Source organism: Erithacus rubecula, assembly GCF_903797595.1.
Source record: "Erithacus rubecula genome assembly, chromosome: 5".
Lineage (NCBI taxonomy): Eukaryota > Metazoa > Chordata > Aves > Passeriformes > Muscicapidae > Erithacus > Erithacus rubecula.
In genome coordinates, this window is record NC_136687.1 from 64,660,052 (window position 1) to 64,678,252 (window position 18,201).

The 18,201-nt window shown below is 39.5% G+C and overlaps 1 protein-coding gene across 2 annotated transcripts in view; it reads left to right on the forward strand.

Annotated features, from left to right (window-relative positions):
* Window positions 1-1,018: 1,018 nt before the first annotated feature.
* The window catches only part of PRDM5 (PR/SET domain 5), a 54,576-nt gene continuing 37,393 nt past the window's right edge, over window positions 1,019-18,201 (forward strand). The window contains exons 1-5 of one of the 2 annotated variants that reach the window (XM_079307391.1): window positions 1,019-1,170; window positions 5,338-5,421; window positions 12,339-12,461; window positions 16,497-16,680; window positions 17,417-17,591. In XM_079307391.1, the coding sequence (XP_079163517.1) occupies window positions 1,078-1,170; window positions 5,338-5,421; window positions 12,339-12,461; window positions 16,497-16,680; window positions 17,417-17,591 (659 nt within the window). In that variant the 5' untranslated portion in view covers window positions 1,019-1,077. The remainder of the gene's footprint in view (window positions 1,171-5,337; window positions 5,422-12,338; window positions 12,462-16,496; window positions 16,681-17,416; window positions 17,592-18,201) is intronic. The other variant, XM_079307390.1, reaches the window with a different exon arrangement.

Here is an 18,201-nt window from a genome sequence, read left to right on the forward strand (position 1 = left end):
GATGAAGCAATTGCAATCTTTTTTTAAATATAATTTTTCCCTAAATGTCCACCTATGGAATGGCAGGGATCCAACTGATCCAAATCACTTTCATGATTACCTGTTCCCTGGCACGTGGTAACTAAAATTCAGGACATTTAATTCTTCCAAATAGAGAATTTTTCTAATGCTTTGACAGAAAACTATGAGCTTTTAGTATTTAACTTCTACTATTTATACATCTGTTAACATAAAAATAGGTACAGGGAAAAGAGGTTGTTACGCTCCAGTGGTTTAATTATTATTATTAGCAGCACAATTGAAAAATATGTCTATAAATAATTTTTTCCCCTTTTCTTCCTTTCCTTCTGCTTGCCTCACTTGCCTTCGTACTTATTTTTAATTCCATAATCAAAACAAAAATCCCTTTTCTAGCTGCACCACCTCTTCAGTTTAGAGAACAACAATGAGTACGGCACTAATGAAAATCCCAGAAATCCCCAACAATGCTATTCGGCTTGCTAGAAGAAGGTTAATGTATATTTTATGTATATTTTGCCTATATATCGTGTATATTTATAATGTATATTTTGTGAGAGAGTATTGGTGTGATGTTAGCAACCTCTTGAAGTCGAACTTTTCCTCCCTTTTCGACTGTTTTAGTCAGAAAATCATGCCTTTGCTGGGTATGTCGTAAGAATATACAGAGTGTTTATTTTTTGGACAAAAAGCGCCGCGCTCGCGCCTTCGCAAAAGGATGCTCAATTTCTGCCTTTAGACGCGCGTTCCCTCAAAACCAACCGCCGAAAGCGACGGATGACTTGGTTTCGAAGCGAAGTCGCCCTCACGCATTGGTGGAATGTTTAAAAAAAAAGGGGAGAAATCCGAGCGGGACCCGCTGTCCCGTCCCGCCGGCGCCGCTCCCCTCACGGCGTCGCGCGGCCCTTCCCGCCCCGCCCGGCCGCGCGCTGGCCCCGCCCCTCAGGAGCCGGCGGAGCCCCCGCATCCAGCCCCTCTTCCTGCCCCCTCCCGGCCCGGTGGGATGGAAGTGCCCCCGTAAGCCGCTTCCTTCTCCCCCGGCAGCCGGCCGGTGCAAAAATGCTGGGCATGTACGTGCCGGATAGGTTCGCCCTGAAGTCGTCCCGGGTGCAGGACGGGATGGGGCTCTACACGGCCCGCAGAGTGAAGAAGGTGGGTGATGGCGGGGAAACGGCCTGGCCCGGCCCGGCGGGGAGCGGCTGCCACGTATCACCGGGGAGCTGGGCGGCTCTCCCGCCCCTCTGCCCCGCTCCAAGTTGGCCTCAGCCGCGCTGTGCCCGCCCGGGCTCCCTCTGCTCACGGGGAGGCGCCGCCCGCCCGCTGCCCCTGTCCCGGTACGAGGAGCCTCCCGGGGCGCTGCCGGGAAGGGGCGTGGGGGCCGGAGGAGGGTTTGCTCCGAGGAGTTTTGTTTTCCCCGTTTTTATTTTTTTTATTTATTTTTAACTCGGTCGGTGTGCCTGCACAGTTTTGAGGGCAGGGCTGCCCCGGCGGACCGCCTCCCTGAGGGTCCCCGCTCTGAGGGGAGGGGGCTGCCGGGGCTCCGGGCTCTTGTCCCCCCTCACGGCTCTCCGGCCTCGCCGCACCACGCTTTAATTCCTGCTTTCGGCACAGTAAAGCCGGGCCCCTGAACGATGTTATTCAGCTGAACCGAGTCTCATACCCCAACCAGGTGATGCCTCTTCACACCTCATAATTGAAAGTGTCTTGGTCGTATGAAATTCCAGCTGAGACTGTCCAGGTGCTTGTTAGGACACATAAAGGCATACCAAGACTATGAACCCATCATTACTATACACTTTTCTGAGTTTTGTACGTTTTTCTTTCTGTCTTTGTTCTTCTTTTGGCTGTGATTTTTTTCCTCATTTTTCAGTGGTTTCACCCACGGGACTTGGACACGATGGGGTGGAAGTCTCACATTTTTAAGGTGTCCCTGAATGTTAACAGCGGGGGCTGGAAGGAGAACATTTTTACACAATTTGGCTTAATTATTAATACTCTTCAGCTGAGGTTCTGAAGTTTCATTTCAGAACTTTGTGGATTCACACAGCAAGGAAGGTTGGACACTGTCAGCATTTGTTAATTGCCGGACTCTGAAATTCACAGAGCTCTGGAGTGAAATTGTTGGGAATCAGCATCCCCAATTCAGAGCTGCGGGTCTGAGCTTCTGTCCTTTACACTGCTGACAATTGAACCATTACAGCTGCACGCTGGGACAAATGGAGCATTTTCCTGCCTGAGTTATTCCACTTTACTTAGGAACTTCACACAGGAGAAGTGTGTGAGGTCAGAGCTGTGCAACCACCTAGAAAAAGTGTTGCAAGTGCGGTGTGTACTTCTACCTGCTGCAGAAGGGAAAGGCAGAGGCAGCTGTAGCAGGATCTGTTCAATTAGGAGGTGACAGTGTTTGTTTCAGACCTGTCCTTTGGCAGTGAGCCCTCTGTGCTGGTGGCACAGAGCTGTGGTGTGCAAAGCCCTGGTCAGAAAAACAGGCAGAGGAACCAACTCTTGACTTGCTCTGTGGTTTATTAAAACAATGCTCCTAAAATTTGTTGGGGACCTAAGTACCGTGTTCTCTGCTGGGAGAAGGGTGGGTGTGTAAATAACAGATGTGATACATTGAACACAGCCAGGCTGCATGTTACTCTTTTCCACGGAAAGAAAATTCACACCTGAAGTGCTCTTAACCTGTTCCCCTGTCTGCTAATGAGGCAGAATTACCACACTTTGTGGCTGTGATAAAGAGTAGCTTATAGCTGTTAAATTAATTCCGTGGAGTTTTGGTACTGGGAGGAGGTGTTGAATGTGGCACTTTATTGTAAAGTAAGTAAGTTGCTGGGTAGGAAATACTGCACTGATTTCTCTCTGTTGCTGTCACACAATTGCTGTTGTCTGAACTGAAAGTAAAAGAAAATAATTGGGTGATCTTACAATCAGAAATTGCAATACCAACTCTCCAATTACTGTGGAGGCCTCTGAAGATTCTGCTATTACCAAAGTTTTGGTAGTAATACATTCTGAACTGCTGCTGCCTACCAGCTGCTTATGCACCTTCGGGTGTGCATGGCTTTCAAGATTTTGTTTGTAATCATAAAAGGTGGAAACTTTTTGTTTTGTTACCTTAACAAATCTGTGATTCCCGTGTACCTTCTGTTTTCATGAGCTGGCCTCAGGCTGCATGATGAGGCTCTTGGTGTAATCATCAGAGAGCCATTGCATTTCTCAGTGTTTTGCTGCAACTGGAAGATTAGTCACTGCTGCCTTTTTGAAAGCAGCTGTTGAAAATGGCTTTTTCACCATTGGAAAAATGTGCTTTTATATACTGAATCATTTCTCTGCCTTCAGACTGTGTTGTGTGCATGCCTTGCTTTTATTGATCAGAGGGGAAGATGAAGTCTTGAGTATGTTTTTGATTAATGTATGTTGGTATATAACAACATATTTATTAGCCAGAAACAATGTGTGTATGTACATATACGTGTAAAGAAAATGGTCTGAAAGGCTAAGCAAATAATTACACTTGGACCAAGACATTAGGCTTTGGTTTCCCCCCAAATTTGAAAAGCCATAAAAAATGCTTAGAAATCTGCATCACCTGCAGTTTCTGTTATGCTTGTTCAGAGCTGGACATTTTGCTTTTGCCATCATTCTGAGCTTCTAGAAAATCTTGAGTGCTTGACTATTGCAGTAGAGATTTCCTGTTTGGAGTTCTGAGATGGGAATGGTGTGTGGTGTTTCTTGTTCTGAGCTGTTCCTGAGCTTCATCCCAGTGGTGCTGTAGGCTTCAGCAATGGGTGAAATTAGCACTGTAGGTGTTGTACACATACAACTGTATTTACCAATTTCCATCTTCTTTGCTGATGAGGTGAGAGGAGGAGGAAGCTTCAACCTGAGTATTAAATCCCAAGATTTGAAAAGCTGGTGGGGAGGAACTCTGACATTATTTATCAGCAGAATGATGAAGGGTGGTATGGAAATCAATGAGAAGTAAGGATATGAAGCTCCAGAGTGCCAGTTTTTAGTGTCTCTGCCTCTGTCTGGCTCCTTTGTTGCTCTGGGCTCCACTTGCTGGCTTCTGCTGTTCTTGTGATTTTACCTTCTGGTTTGCTGTTCCTTGTAGTGAAATGTTCTTTGTGCACATTTAAAAATTTGTTCCTCAGTTCTGTTGCCTCATTCTGCAATGCCAGTTTTCCTTAGTTTATTACCACTTGAGATTTAATTTTAAATACAAGCTGTTATTTTTTAAAAAAAATGTGATTTCCTGTTTCCAAGAGGAGCAGTCCTGGATGTTTTCTCTTCTACTTTTTTCTCTTTACCTGTAGGCAATCTGTAAAATCTAAGCAGGAAGAAAAGCTATTGCTGGGTGTATGGAATGTGCCTGGAAGAAGAGATATGTTGACAAGATGAATACTTTTTATTAAACCAAAATGCTGTTGTTTTTAAAAGAAACACTGAAGTTGCTTTTCAGTATACACTTAAAATCTCTTAAAATGCTTGAAAGTAGAAGTGCTTTTGGATCTGAATGCTGCTTGAAGAAACACAACATCCTACATTCCAGTTTTTGGGCCTGTCCCTGCAGATAGGGACAAAGCAGTGTGTAATGGGGGGAAGTTGGGCCTGTGGAGGAAGAAGGTCCTATTTAATTATTTTGCCCTGCTGCTCCTGTGACGTCTGTGCAGGAAAAAAAAATCCCTGATGCCAAATGCTTTTGGAAGAACATATCAATGGATGCTTTCACAGCTGGTATTATGACTAGCAGGCGGTAGAACATTTTAATTTTGTTTATGAAGGCTCAAATTAATTCATAAGCACGGGCATACTCCCTTACATTTTTAAACAAATCTCTCTGTATGATCAAGCCCTCAGTTATTCAGTCTTTTGATTTGAGGGACTTCAAAAAGTAACATTGCAAATAATCTCACAAATAAATCTAATGTAAACCCGGTGCTTGCCAAGTTCTTTGTTTTAGTTGGATGCCTGTTGCAAGGTGCTTCCTGAAAATTTTATAAGAAGTGTAAGAAATTTGACTTGTAAATTTCAGCCTTATTTAAGAAAATGAAAAATCCTGCTTCCCAAAGGAGAAATAAGCATGCAGAGGGAAGGTATGGTTTTATGAGATTCTTCAGAGTATGAGAAGAATGGGAATGAGCTTCAAGTTGAGCCCTCAAGGATGTGCACCTTATTGGCATGTAGGAGGACAATAAAGGAAAACTCTCCTTTTCTGTTTGAAGCTAAAAATTGCTCCTCTGCTGGAATTTGGTCCTTCACTTGCCTATTTCTTTCCCCCCCCCCCCCACTGATTCTTTTTCTTTTGTTTCTTAGGGTGAAAAGTTTGGCCCCTTTGCAGGGGAGAAGCGAATGCCGCAAGAACTGGATGAGAACACGGACTGCAGGCTCATGTGGGAAGTGAGTAAAGTGACATCATCACACCTCCCAAAAAGTGTTCTCAGAATTAACTTTTACACTAACAAATCCTTTCTATTTTGTTTCATAGCTTAAAGGTCCTGTAGTGAGGTTTAGTGCTTTTGAATTATGCTGCCTGGGTGGAGGAGAATTGGCTTCTTTAAAACTAAAGAAAAAGCAAATGATGGTTTCTGATCAATGAAGTGTGAAAAAACATCAAGTCAAGCCAAATAGAAATATAATAGCACTGTGAAAAATCATTAAAACAAGTGAAAAAATTAGAAAAATTGAAGTAATTTGAATTGGGAAGCAGATTGTAAGTTACAGAGATACTGATTTATGCTGATGAACAGGTACCAGCTTATGGCTTCCTTCTGCTGTAATATGAAACATTTCCTGCTGTGACACTTGTTGGGATTTGGCAAATTGTATAAGAGAAGTTTTAAAATTTTAGCAGTTTTAATGCAATAAGTAGGTGAGAGGTCTTTAGCAAAATAAAAGCCTGGTGCTGTGGGCAGCTTTTTATTTTCTCTATATGCATTAGGTAGGAACAGCAGTTTACACATCAGTTCTTGTAATTAGGTACATAACCCATCCTAGCTCCTGTTGTACCTGTGTGTGCCTGAGGAGATTACATGGACTGAAAAATACTGGCAAAAACAACATTTCCAGCTTGTTAAAAATGCCTTCTATCTGATGCCTCTGTTCTGTCTTTGTAATCTTTATTTGCTGCTGTAGTTCTTTGAGCAGAATTTCTTTTTTCTTTTTTTCTGTTGTTTCTTCAGCCAAGCAGTTTCTGTTGAATGCAGGTTTAGTCTTCCTTTACCTTGAGGAGAGGGCATTTCTTACTTTTTTACCTTTCTGTGGTTAGTACTGGAAGAAGAACTGTAACTGCACTGTACAAGAAAAGCTTATGTTTGACATCTGACTTTAAGTACTGTCAGTTCATTTTCCACAAAATACGTGTTTATTTGAAAAATCTCTGGCATTAGCATCACTGAGAGCTTATGAAGAGAGCAGAGTTTTGATGTAGCCTTAGCAGAGCTACAAATAGATTCCATACACTAGAATGATGACTGAGAGAATGTTAAAAGCCCATCTCTTTTTACCCAAACTCAGTATAAATATTGTGAGTGGTGAAGTATTCCTAGGTGAGTGCTATCTCCACCCTGTTTATTCCTTTTCCCTTTCTTTTTTCTATTTTAATCTAGGGGTGTGCCCCAAATGCCCTTTCCCAGAGAAGAGGTGTGGACAGTTTGTTCCCCTTTGCCTTATGGGTTATGTACTCAGAGCAACCCATTTCATCCTGTTTGTTCCCAGCTGAAAACAGAGCATTGCAGTGTGCTTTTATTACAGATGTTTGCTGAGTACAGTACATGTTAATGTGCCCTGGCTCACTTGGCTCTTCCTGAGGTTTCTGCAGGTTGTTTTAAATCAGTAAAATGCTTGTGCTAGAAGAAGGTTTTCAGAACAGACAGTGGGTGGATTACAGCAATGGGAAGGCCTTCAGGTTTGTTGGAAAGTTTTATGATTTTCCAGATTGCTCACTGCTCACGCTTAAATGAGATTTATTTGTTTCTGCATGACAGAAAAGAAAGGGCAAATACATGTATTTATTGGTGACACTAATGTGACCCCGTTGACAGCAAATCAGAAAATGAGGTTTTTATGAGCTGTTTTAAAATAATTTCATAAATATCTTACGGTAACCTAGTTTTGAGAGCCTTGAAAAGATTCCTGCATACCAAATTTTATGACTTCCTGAATGTTTTAACCCAAGTTGTTCATGTTTACTGAAGTTGATCTGAACGTGAGCTTTATAATATAATTTAAATCATGCTGGGAGTAGTCTGAAGTTGAAAATTGAGACCAGGAATGCAGAAAGTAAGACTCAAACAGCCCAAGTAGATGGTTATTCCAGAGCCTGTGGGAGGCACGCACAGAAACTGGCCAAGTTTGTGTGTAGTCAGCTGTACCAAAGATATTAAAAATAATTAATTTGAAGGCTATTGGTGGGAGGCACACTAAAGCCTGACTTCACAGTCCGATGGCAGACAAAAAAAAAATGTTCTCAGAGAGAACACCTTCAGAAAGAAGCCTTAAGCAGTAGAAGCTTTTTGCAAGTCAAGGGAAAAAAAGGGCATTAGTGCAACATTTCTTTCCTTGGCATGTAATGCCTGGGATCCAGGCTTCAATTTTATGGAATATTTTTCTGTGAGGAAGTTTGCCACATGCATTTCTAGCTGTGCAGAGTAGTGCTCTGTGATGTGGTCTGTTTTGATCAAGCCCTTCCTTTCTCTCCAAGACCAGCATTGGGAGTTGGCATCTTCAAGGCATCGTGTTGAGACGGAATTGCACGCATTGTTTTCCTTTGGTCTCAGGGAAAACGTGGCACCCAGAACATTTATGGAGCCCAGTGATTTTGTTCAGTAAATTCTGAAGATGTTAGACTTTAAATTAAATAGAGCAGAATGCCATTACTCTGCCTTTAACATGCACAGTTGTGAAGAAATCAAAGGTTTATACTTGCTCATTTAACAGATTCTGAGGAAGTGGAAGATTCCAGTGGGTGGGAAGCATCCTTGATCTTGCTGTTATCTGTGTGAAGAGCTACAGGCTGAAATGTTTTATTTATGAATGGTATGAAAGGGAAAAAAAGCCCCAAACAAATCTGTGATAACCATTTAGTTAAGAGTGATAATAAAAAGCCAAGAAAATGTACCACAAGGTTTGTGCTTTCTTTCTGTTAAAAAAACCTCCACCAGTGTGATAACCTGTGTTATCCCCGTGCACTCTGAGTGTTGTGCTGGTGATGAATTGAGTATTTTGGTATTACTCTTACCATCCTACTAACACCTTGATTAAATATTTTGTGTTTATTAGTAAAGTTGGCATAGCAGCTTTGAACTGTGTGTATTTGCTGGAGAAGCAAGTGCCTAAAGGCAAGCAGGAAATAATCTTCAGGTATTAAAGGTTCACAGATGTTTTTGCTCTGGAAGCTCAGATGTGCCTTTGTGAGGGAAAGATATCAGTTCATTTGTGTATGTTCAGTTCCTTTTCTTCATTATCCCTAACCAAGGAAGGGGAATTCATTTCACTCCTATTGGATTGTGGCAGGCATATACTTCTGGTGATGACTTTGGCAAATGTTGAAACAGGGAGGGCTGGAAAGATTTTGTCCTTCTTCAAATACTCTGACATACCATGAAGAAATGTTGGTCAGGGTTGGATGGAACATAATACACCATGTAATGCTGAATGTTGCATATTTCAGGTTGGGTTTCTGTCTGCCTGCCAGGATCATGTTTTCTTCATTGTTACATTAAAACCAAAGAGATCAGAAATCAGTCTTTCAATGGAAGCCAATGTTTATGTTTGTTTATATAAGAAAATGAAATGAACTTTACATTTCTGCTGCTTAACTCTCATCACTTTTGCTGTGACAGTTGTTTTCAGTTAAATAAGCCTGCCTGAAAACTAGTGAAGGCAACAGAAAACCTGCTATTGGCTACAGCCAGCTTCAGATCAGAGTTGTGGTGTTTAGGATTGAGGTATAAGAAGTCAAGTACATTAAGCTTGGTGTATTTTGGTGGCTTTCTGATTTTTTCTTTTTTTTTTTTTTTTCTTCTTTCTTTGATATCTTGCCTATAAAATGTGCTTCTGGCATAGGAAGGCTCTCACACACAAGACATTAAGTCAAAATATGTCCATACATTCATGATATAATATAACTTAATTAGATGAATTCTGTGTTTGCAGTCAAGGTGAATATAATGTTATAAATCTAATTCTGATCAATATAGTCTTTATATTTTCTGTATGAATGCTACCTTCCCAGTCATTGTTCCTTAAATACTGTTAACATTGAAAACTGTTTGTTTTATATGTTTTTGGTTGAGTTTTTGTTTAATTTTCAGAAATACTTTTGGTTTTTCTCATTTCTTAAATGATGTGGGCTTTTACACAAATCAGAAACTGGTGCACTATCTCAGCTGCAAGTCTGTGTCCTAGAATTTCAATTTTGATAAACTGTTCTCAAATGGGATAGATAGGTGTCCAGAGTAGTTATTCATGTTGTTATAATCAACTTCCTTAAACTGGTTTTAGTCATCTTTTTCCATGTTAAATGTGTGACTTTGTATTAATTTTAGTGACTTTTGGAGCAGGCCCATTAATGATATTTTGGTTTTGGTGGTGAGAAGGATCTACTTCTGGAAGTAGCTGAGAGTGTTATCTTCAGTTATGGCATATATTTAAGGTTGAGGTGTTCATATTCCAGTCTGACCTTACTATAGAAGATCACACATTGTTGGCTTAAGGAGATTTGGGTATCATTCCAGAGAAAGGGAAGTTCAACCCTGCTCCTGAAAGCGCCACAGAATGTTTGTCTAGGAGTCTAGGAGTGAGCTTCCTGTACCCTTGTGTCCCTGGCAGGGTCAGGTAATGTCATGCACCAGAAGGAGCTTCATTAGCATGGAAAACTTGCTGTATGTTTTGGCTGAAGGAAAATGTCACATGCTGTCTCTGTCCCAGACTTCTTACCAAGTAAGCAAATCAGCAGTTGCTGCCTCAGGTTTCTTTTGCTGGAGTTATTTTAATGCTTTCTCCAGCAATGTTAAAATGTGAGTTTCTGCTCTGCAGTGAGCTCTATGATGGTTTGGGCTCGGGATGCAGAAGTATTGGATCTAGCTCTTTTATGCTACAACAATAAAGATCATATTTTCAGCTAATCAAAAAAGAAGCAGTGAAGAAACCAATGGTTTTCTCTACATGACTGTTTGATGAACATAGATTTTTTGATTTAGAAATGTTTAGAAAATGGTTTCCAGAAAGCAGGTAGAGTGTTTACTGCCCTCACCAAAAGGAGCCATCTCCTTACTTGTGGTGAAGTTTTGCTCTTCTTCTCTTGCCAGGTGTGCATGGTATGTGGCATTTGCAATACATTAGTGAAGATTTTGAAGTAGCATAAGTGACACATTTGGATGTTGTATTTTGAAAATGTGGGGATAATTTCACTGTAGCATAAAAGGCTGGCAGATGGAGTAGTGCCTGTTGCTGGTGAGCATTGCCACAACTTAGGGATTATTTAGGCCTCTGAAGGGTTTCATATATGGAGTTTATACATTGAGCAGGGACACATCTGTATCTGAAGTTCCCAAACTCTATTCCTTCAGTGACATCTTTTGTGTTGATTCTCAAGAAGATAATTCTTGGGCACCTCAGTTTGAGGTACATAATGTGGATACATGCATTCATTTTAGGTGCTGGTTTTAAGTGCTAGGTTTGGGATCTGTTGCCATCAGTTTATTTAGGAAACTCCCTTTTCATGCAACTAGAAAAGGATTGGTTCATATCACCAGCCTAGTCCATGCTAAGTACGTGTTTTTGCACTTTTTCTTGACTTTCCATGCTCACATCTGTGTATTCAATGCAGCATTATTTCTTTATGAGGTGAAAAAAGCAGTAGAAAATACAGAATGTTTTTAAAGGATTTATCGTATTCTTTTATCCATAATTTCCTTATGTGTTAAAGCACTGCTTTGTGTTTGGCATCTCTTTATGGATTGGCAGAGATTCTGAAAGCATAACTGAAATGACTGTGTATCACTGAAGCAAACATAAATTATTCTTGTGTAATTTAAGGATCAAGCAAATAAAGCAAAATTGATGAAAAGTTAGCTAATGTAATGTATAGTTTTTATAATAGGACCTGGATCGCTTCTCATTCCAGCTGAAGATCTGATGGAAGCCTTTATAGGATCTCCATGGTTGGCTCCTGTAACTTGTGCTCTGGTAGTTAAAGCACCAAGCCTCTGTAGAACTGGGTGATTATTACAGTATCACAGGATGGTTTGGGTTGGAAAGCACCTTAAGGTCCATCCAGTTCCAGCCCCTCTGCCAGGGACAGGGATGACACTCATTAGATCAGGGCCCCATCCCATCGGGCCTTGAACACTCCTAGGGATGGGACATCCACGGCCTCTCTGGGAAACCATCATTGCTTAGACAGATGATATTGTTTCCAGATGCTTTTCAATGTGTAGGTTTGACACTTTTCACTGTGGTTAATCCATGTGTTGGAAAGTAAGAGCTTTTAAAGTTTCCAATGTTGGCACCTTTTCATGATGTGTCCTTTTTCCTTCAGAAGAGCAGTAATGAATTTTGAAGATTCTTATTTGTTTGCAGAACTACAGTAATTCTTTTTTGCTTAATCTGAGAACAACATACTGTCACCAGCTATTATTGTAATGGAGTACAGCTTTTGTCTTTTTAATAATACCCTAAATCTATAGGTAATTGAAGCAGTCATACTGAAGAAATATGATATTGCATTCTATTAGAAACAAATATAGCAAGAATGTGAGCAATTTATACACAAAGCCACGAAGACAATCTAATTTTGATCTTACATAGCCAAATTCCCTAGCTCTTAGGAAATACCTGCCCTGGATACTTCTTGTTGACAGATGGAAAATAAAACCCATTCATTATATAAATAAATCATATGGAATAATAGTGTGACTGTACGACCTTTTTGCATGGCTCTCTGTTGTCTGGATCAGTGGTGATTCAAGTGATCTGTTATTTAAAATGAAACAAACGGGGTTTTGGCAGTGACAGATGTATTTTTACAGCAGTATGTCTTTGTGTTTTGAGGGGGAAGAATGACTTAGTTAATATTAAGGTTTTTTCCTATTATCTTCCTTTTTTCAATGTAAGCTGGAATTCTGTCAAAACTTATTAATTATATGGATCTGTATGGTAGCCAAAAGGTTCTATATGGAAATGGATGTATCTTGTCTGCACAATTCTTTTTTTAAAAGTGTTTTTTTTCACTGAGTGAACAAAACCTGGACGTATTTGTTATTTTAATTTAAATTTTGCTTGGTTTTTTTTTTACTTTTTTCCTCCTTTTTCAGGTTCGTGGGAGCAAAGGCGAGGTCCTTTATATCCTGGATGCCAGCAACCCTCGCCATTCCAACTGGCTGCGGTTTGTCCATGAGGCTCCATCCCAGGAACAGAAGAACCTGGCAGCCATCCAGGTAGATTTGGTGCATTCCTACCATTCCCTAATTTTATCTCCTCTTTGGCCTTCGTGTCTTGTAATGAAATGGCAAGATCTGTGGAAAGTAGCAAACTGCTGTTCTTTTTCTGCCTTTCTCTTTAGAAGAGTGAGAACTCTTGTGCTTAAGATAATACCACAAATAAGAGTGGTAGGGCGAAAGACCAGAAAAGTCCTTGGAATCTGATGCTATTTGAAAGGTTTATGAGCTAATTATTTAGATACCTGTGTGTGTTTCATGCCAAACTTGGGTATGGGCTTAGGTGTGTGTAAAGAAGAATAATGAGTTTACAGTATTTTTCAATAAAATTAATAATATAATGAATATAACATATTATATAATTGATTATGAAAGTGTGACGGGTTTGAAAGTAAGTATGGTGCTGAAAATAGGTGAGTAGAAAACAGAAAATTGAACAACCTAATTATCTGATAGGACAATCATGTAGTGCCTGAGGGGAAATTAATAAAAAAAGATAATTTTCTTGTCTTTGCTGTTGATCTGAATTTATCCAGCTTATTTTTTCATTTTTATAGTTGTTATTTGCAGCACTCTGTGGTAATGAGTTCTACCACTTCAATTATGTTGAAATATGCTTCTGTTTTTCTTCCAGACACTACTTAATTTCACTTGATTTCCTAGTTCTGATATAACAGTGAATAGTTATTTTGTTTTTCTATGCCATCCTTGATTTTATGGAATTCTGTGTTTGTTATCTTTTCACTCTAATTTGACAGCTTGTCTCTCAAGCTGAAGAGTTTTAGTCTGTTTAATTGCTCATTTTTGGAAGAGTTCTGTGACTTTACAGGACACAACATAGACAGGGATACATTTCCAGTTCCAGTTGTTCTTTTGGAGATTACTAAAGAAATTAGCTATCTGTTTTTTTGTTTTCTTAACAGCTAAGTTTCACAGTAAATTAATTTCCACTCCCACATAAATAAGAATTACATGACTCTGTGAATTTTTTTTCTCAAAATGTATACTTTACAGAATGCTGTTTCAGGCTAACTTAAGGTATTTGCTGAGGTAATCCAAATAGGCAAATAATCAGGAAAAGGAGAATTATTTGCCAGCATTTCTTAAAATTACTGTTCTGCTTTTTTATCATGAGATGACTTTCCCCCCAAGGATTAACCTCCATGTCCTTGACAAAAGAATTTTAGTTTATTTTGAGACCAGACAAAAAAATTATGTTTTTCTGTCCCAAGAAAACAAAAGTTCATTTCTGGTGAAATTTGTTGTCCTCCTTATGGTCCCAGATATGAAAGGCTCTCATACAGGAGGTATGATTAACATCTCATCAGTGCACAGTCATTGGTAGCAAATGCCAAGTAAGGCTCACAAGAGAGAGCGGTGTGAACAATTAAGGTTCATTATTATCTTTCCAGTAAATGACCTGAACTTCTGAATAGAAGTTTTAATGGAATATACCAGTGGGTTTCTTTATAAAGATAATTATAGAAACATAAAAATTTGCTAAATTATCTCATAGGGTTTTTTAGGACCTTAAAGCCTACCCTAATACAGAATATTCAGATGGAAAATATTCTGTCCTTCACTGGGAGCTGTTACTGAAAACTGCAGTATGGAGAAATGTCAGAATTGCTGTGGTAGTTTAGCCTCGTGTTCTGTTTAGTCTCACATTTGTGTCTCAGAGCTTTTCTGCCTTGCCATGCAATATAACACCATAGGAATAGATCAGGAGAAAGAACTGGAGCTTCTGGATCTTGTGTGTGTGTGTGGTTCAGGTGCTGCATTTTAGATGTGGTATAATCTGAATTTCTGTAAAAGATGACAGTGAAGGTGGCAGTGAGAAAAACATAAACCAGGAATAACATGAAGAGAGATTGTGGTGCCACCATGATGAGGAAACACTTGGAGTTTTCTGCCAAGGACCATTGTGGTCTGCTGCAGATGAGTGTTAGGAAAACAGCCAGGATGGTCTAAGCACATGGGCAGGTGGAATGATTGCAGGTGTGCTCTTAGAAACAGGAGGGTTATTAAAATAATTAAAAGACTTTTTACTATGTTTACTGTGTCTGCATGCACGTAGTTTAATGTGATTCATGCAGGTGCTGCTGTTGGAGGGGGAGATGTAAATTCTTTTGTGGTTTCTGGAAAGCTTCCATTGCTTTCACTCAAAATGCTGCCTTGAGGAGCTACTACAGCAAGTGGGTGTATCTTGATTAATTAGTGCTCTGAATACCTGGCTGTTAGCATTTGTTTGGATGGGAAAGCCAAACAAATTAACCTTGGAGGAGAAATGAGTTTAGATTGGGCTAGCACCAAAAGCTCATTTCTTTCCAATGCAAATGTAACCCAAAGCACTCAAACATTCACAGCTCCTAGTACTAAGGGCTTCATTTTTGCCTGGGATATGTGACTTTTTCTTTTTTTTTTCTTTTAATTTTCAGATTTGCAAAATCCTTAATTTTAAAATTATTTTCATTATTGTTTTTGGCAATCCAGTAATAGAGATATTCTTCTCTTCATGCTGTTGTCTTGCTTTTAGAATAAGGTTGTCCTAAACAGTGATGTATTGGAGATTTACCCCAATGGTTTTATCCTCTCTAAGTGGAGACTGAGTGTAGAAAAATCTTTTACTTTTCCTCGTGTCAAGAGAATTGCTTTGACTTTAGGCTGTACTAAATTAAAGGTTTCTGCAACTTGACAGAGACATATGAAACCCAGCAAATTGTAGATGTGTGCAGAGGTTAGGTTGGTGTGCTGATAGATATCTGTACTGCAGAATAGATCTTGAGAAAAAAATAGTAATATTTTTTTGTTTTTCAATGCTGCTGTTGAGATAAGGACAGAAAAGTGGTGCATCCTTGGAAGCAGCAGCTCTATCAAGTCTGCTGAATTAAGTAGGTTTCACTCCTGTGTGACAGTATCTTGTGTAAAATATAACAGACCTCCTGCACCTCAAGGAACACTACATCCCTCTTGACAGTTGAAATTAATCTTAGTGTATTACAAAAATTAAAAATCACTATCTTGTCCTTATCCAAGGAAGCTTGTTACAAAATATATGGCTAGATGCAGGGCAAAGTAGCTTCAGTTAGCTTTTCTGGGTGTTTAGCAGATAACTTTAAGATTTATGATAGAATTTTGGCATCTTCATTGCATAAAAATGAGTCTCCTTCAGTGCTTTGAGCAGTACCTAAAGCAGTTGGTTCACATATAGAAAAAAAAAGTTATCTCTATCTTACAGAATATCAGTTTTGGGGACAGATGTCCAGATTCCTCCCCACACTGCATAGTGCTAGCTTTAGTAACTTCAGTTAAGTGTTGTCAAAGCCCAAAGCTGTTAGCTTATGCAGCTCTTTGGAAGCTTGTCCAGGCATTATCATGAAGCTTTTGGAGCCTATCATTATGTGATTTGTGCTGTTGTGCAGAATGGGGACTGAATCCTTTGGCCTTTTGTGGATCTGCACTGATTTAAACCAGCACAGGGTTTAAAGTGCATTTTCCAGACGTGTCAGCTAATTTGATAGCGAAGATAACTGACCAGAGGTGAAAGCCTGTTGGAGAAGCTGGGAATCTTAGAAGGGGAAAATAACACTATGTAAACATGCTGCTGAAAGCTGTGTTAGAATTCCTGCAGTCAGCTGGGGAGAGAGATAAAACTGTGTTGGTTATCAAAATTTTGCTCTTTTTCTAATCCTCGAATACTTCTTTTTCATACCCTGAAATTCTTGCCAAGTAGAGTGTGGCAGGAGAGGACTTCAATGCCACCTCCACCTTGGTCTAAACTACAGGGAATAGTGGAAAAGCCTCACAGGTGAGGCAGGGGAGTATTCCCAAAATAGCAGAATACAAATGCACCCTGTCCATGCAACCACACTGGGAAAGATGTCTTAGCAAGGCTGTTGTAGCATGGTGCTCCCTGAGGAATGGAGCCAACTCTTCCTTGGCTGAGGGATCATATCAGTTTAGGGTCTCATACTTGTCTAGATTTTTATTTTTCTGACATGATTATTTATTGCCTCTACTTCCTGTTTGCTGCAGGAAGGGGAAAATATTTTCTATCTGGCTGTGGAAGATATTGAAACAGACACAGAACTTCTGATTGGGTACTTGGACAGTGACATGGAAGAAGAGGAAGAGGAAGAAGAAGAAGGAACTGTTATCCAGGAAGATGACGACAGTGGCAGCAATAAAGAAGTGCAGCCAGCTGGTGAAAAAACTGCAGGTGAAAAAACTGCAATATGTAAAATATAGGGTAACTTGAGAGCTTAAAAGTGGTAATGAAGAAAGAGAACACTAGCTCTTAATTAGGACTAAGATATAGGACCAGGGAACTGGAAAGTCCCTGGGGTTTAACCCGGATTTTTGCATTATTTTTATCTCTTTATTTGGGTTTGAAATGAGCTTCTTTGCCTTATAAGGAGCAGCCAGTCTTGTGAATTACTGAGTGAATGAGTGAGTCTTTATTTCCTAACTAGTGACCATTAATTTTTGAACTAAAGACAGAGTTTGTTTCACCTGACACACAGGCTTATGAATGCTGAGCTTTTGCTCTAAGAGCTTTTACTCTTTCTTACTTAGGTGGAAGAGAAATAAACCTTCCCATAAAGCTGTTGAGCCAATCCCAGGGTAAAATGTCTAAGAAAAGGAAAGTGAGCTGAGCTGTCTGGGGAATTCTCAGCATCTTTATCAAAGATGAATTTATGAACAACTGATTGCATCTGATTAAGATGAATGACTAATTTGGTCACACCCATCTTGCTACTTTCCATCCATTTTCACTAATGCTGGTGGTAATCCATTTAAGATAGGCTATCTGTAATCCTTTCAGAGACATTGTTTTTTTTGTGAGTTTCATGCCACCATTTTGCACAATCTGTTTCTGGCAGAGAGTCTCTCTTAATGTAACCAAAAACACTGGAACCTACTCCTTTACATTGGTTTTGCTTCCAATCATGCAGATCCCCTCACCTGTAAAAAGGACCATGCATGCCCAAACTGTGAATCCAGTTTTGCCAGCCAGGAGATCCTAGCTGAGCATCTGCAGACTTTGCACCAAAAACCCAGTGAGGAAAAGGAATTCAAGTGCCGAAACTGTGGAAAGAAATTCCCTGTTAAACAAGCTCTACAAAGACAGTGAGTAGAAATGGGGTGTTTTTTCAATTGGATCAATTTCATTCAATCTTTTATTTATTTTGGCCTAATCACAAGCTAAGCTTTAATTTCTATGCATCTGTATTTACACCCTTACCCTTTGCTTAAGTCTTTTAATGTCTTAATTTCTCATATTTGTTGTAGAATTCAATGGAAATTGCAAAAATATTGACAATTTATTATGTGTTAAAGTGATACACTGTACACCAGACCATAGCAGCAGTTTGGTCAGCATCACTAGTCTCCATCAGTGGAATATTGAACAGTTTAGGAGGTGTAATTTTCAAGCTGTGGATGCTGGTACAGAATTAAAGCAAGATTTAGGGAAAAAAGAAGGAAAATTACTGCTTCATCCTTGCTTAATTAAATATTTTGGTGATGGAAAAATAAAATAGAAACATTAAAGATGTGAGATTTAAGAACACATCTTTATTGTCCTTGAGAGTGTAAATATGCAGTTTTGTCACTGAAGTTGTATATCTTAGAATTTTTCTTCTGCACAGAAGCATAACTGGTTTTCTTTTGTTGTGTATGTGTTTTCTTGCAATTAGATATATTACTTTTTATTATACTCTTAATTACTTTTTGTAAA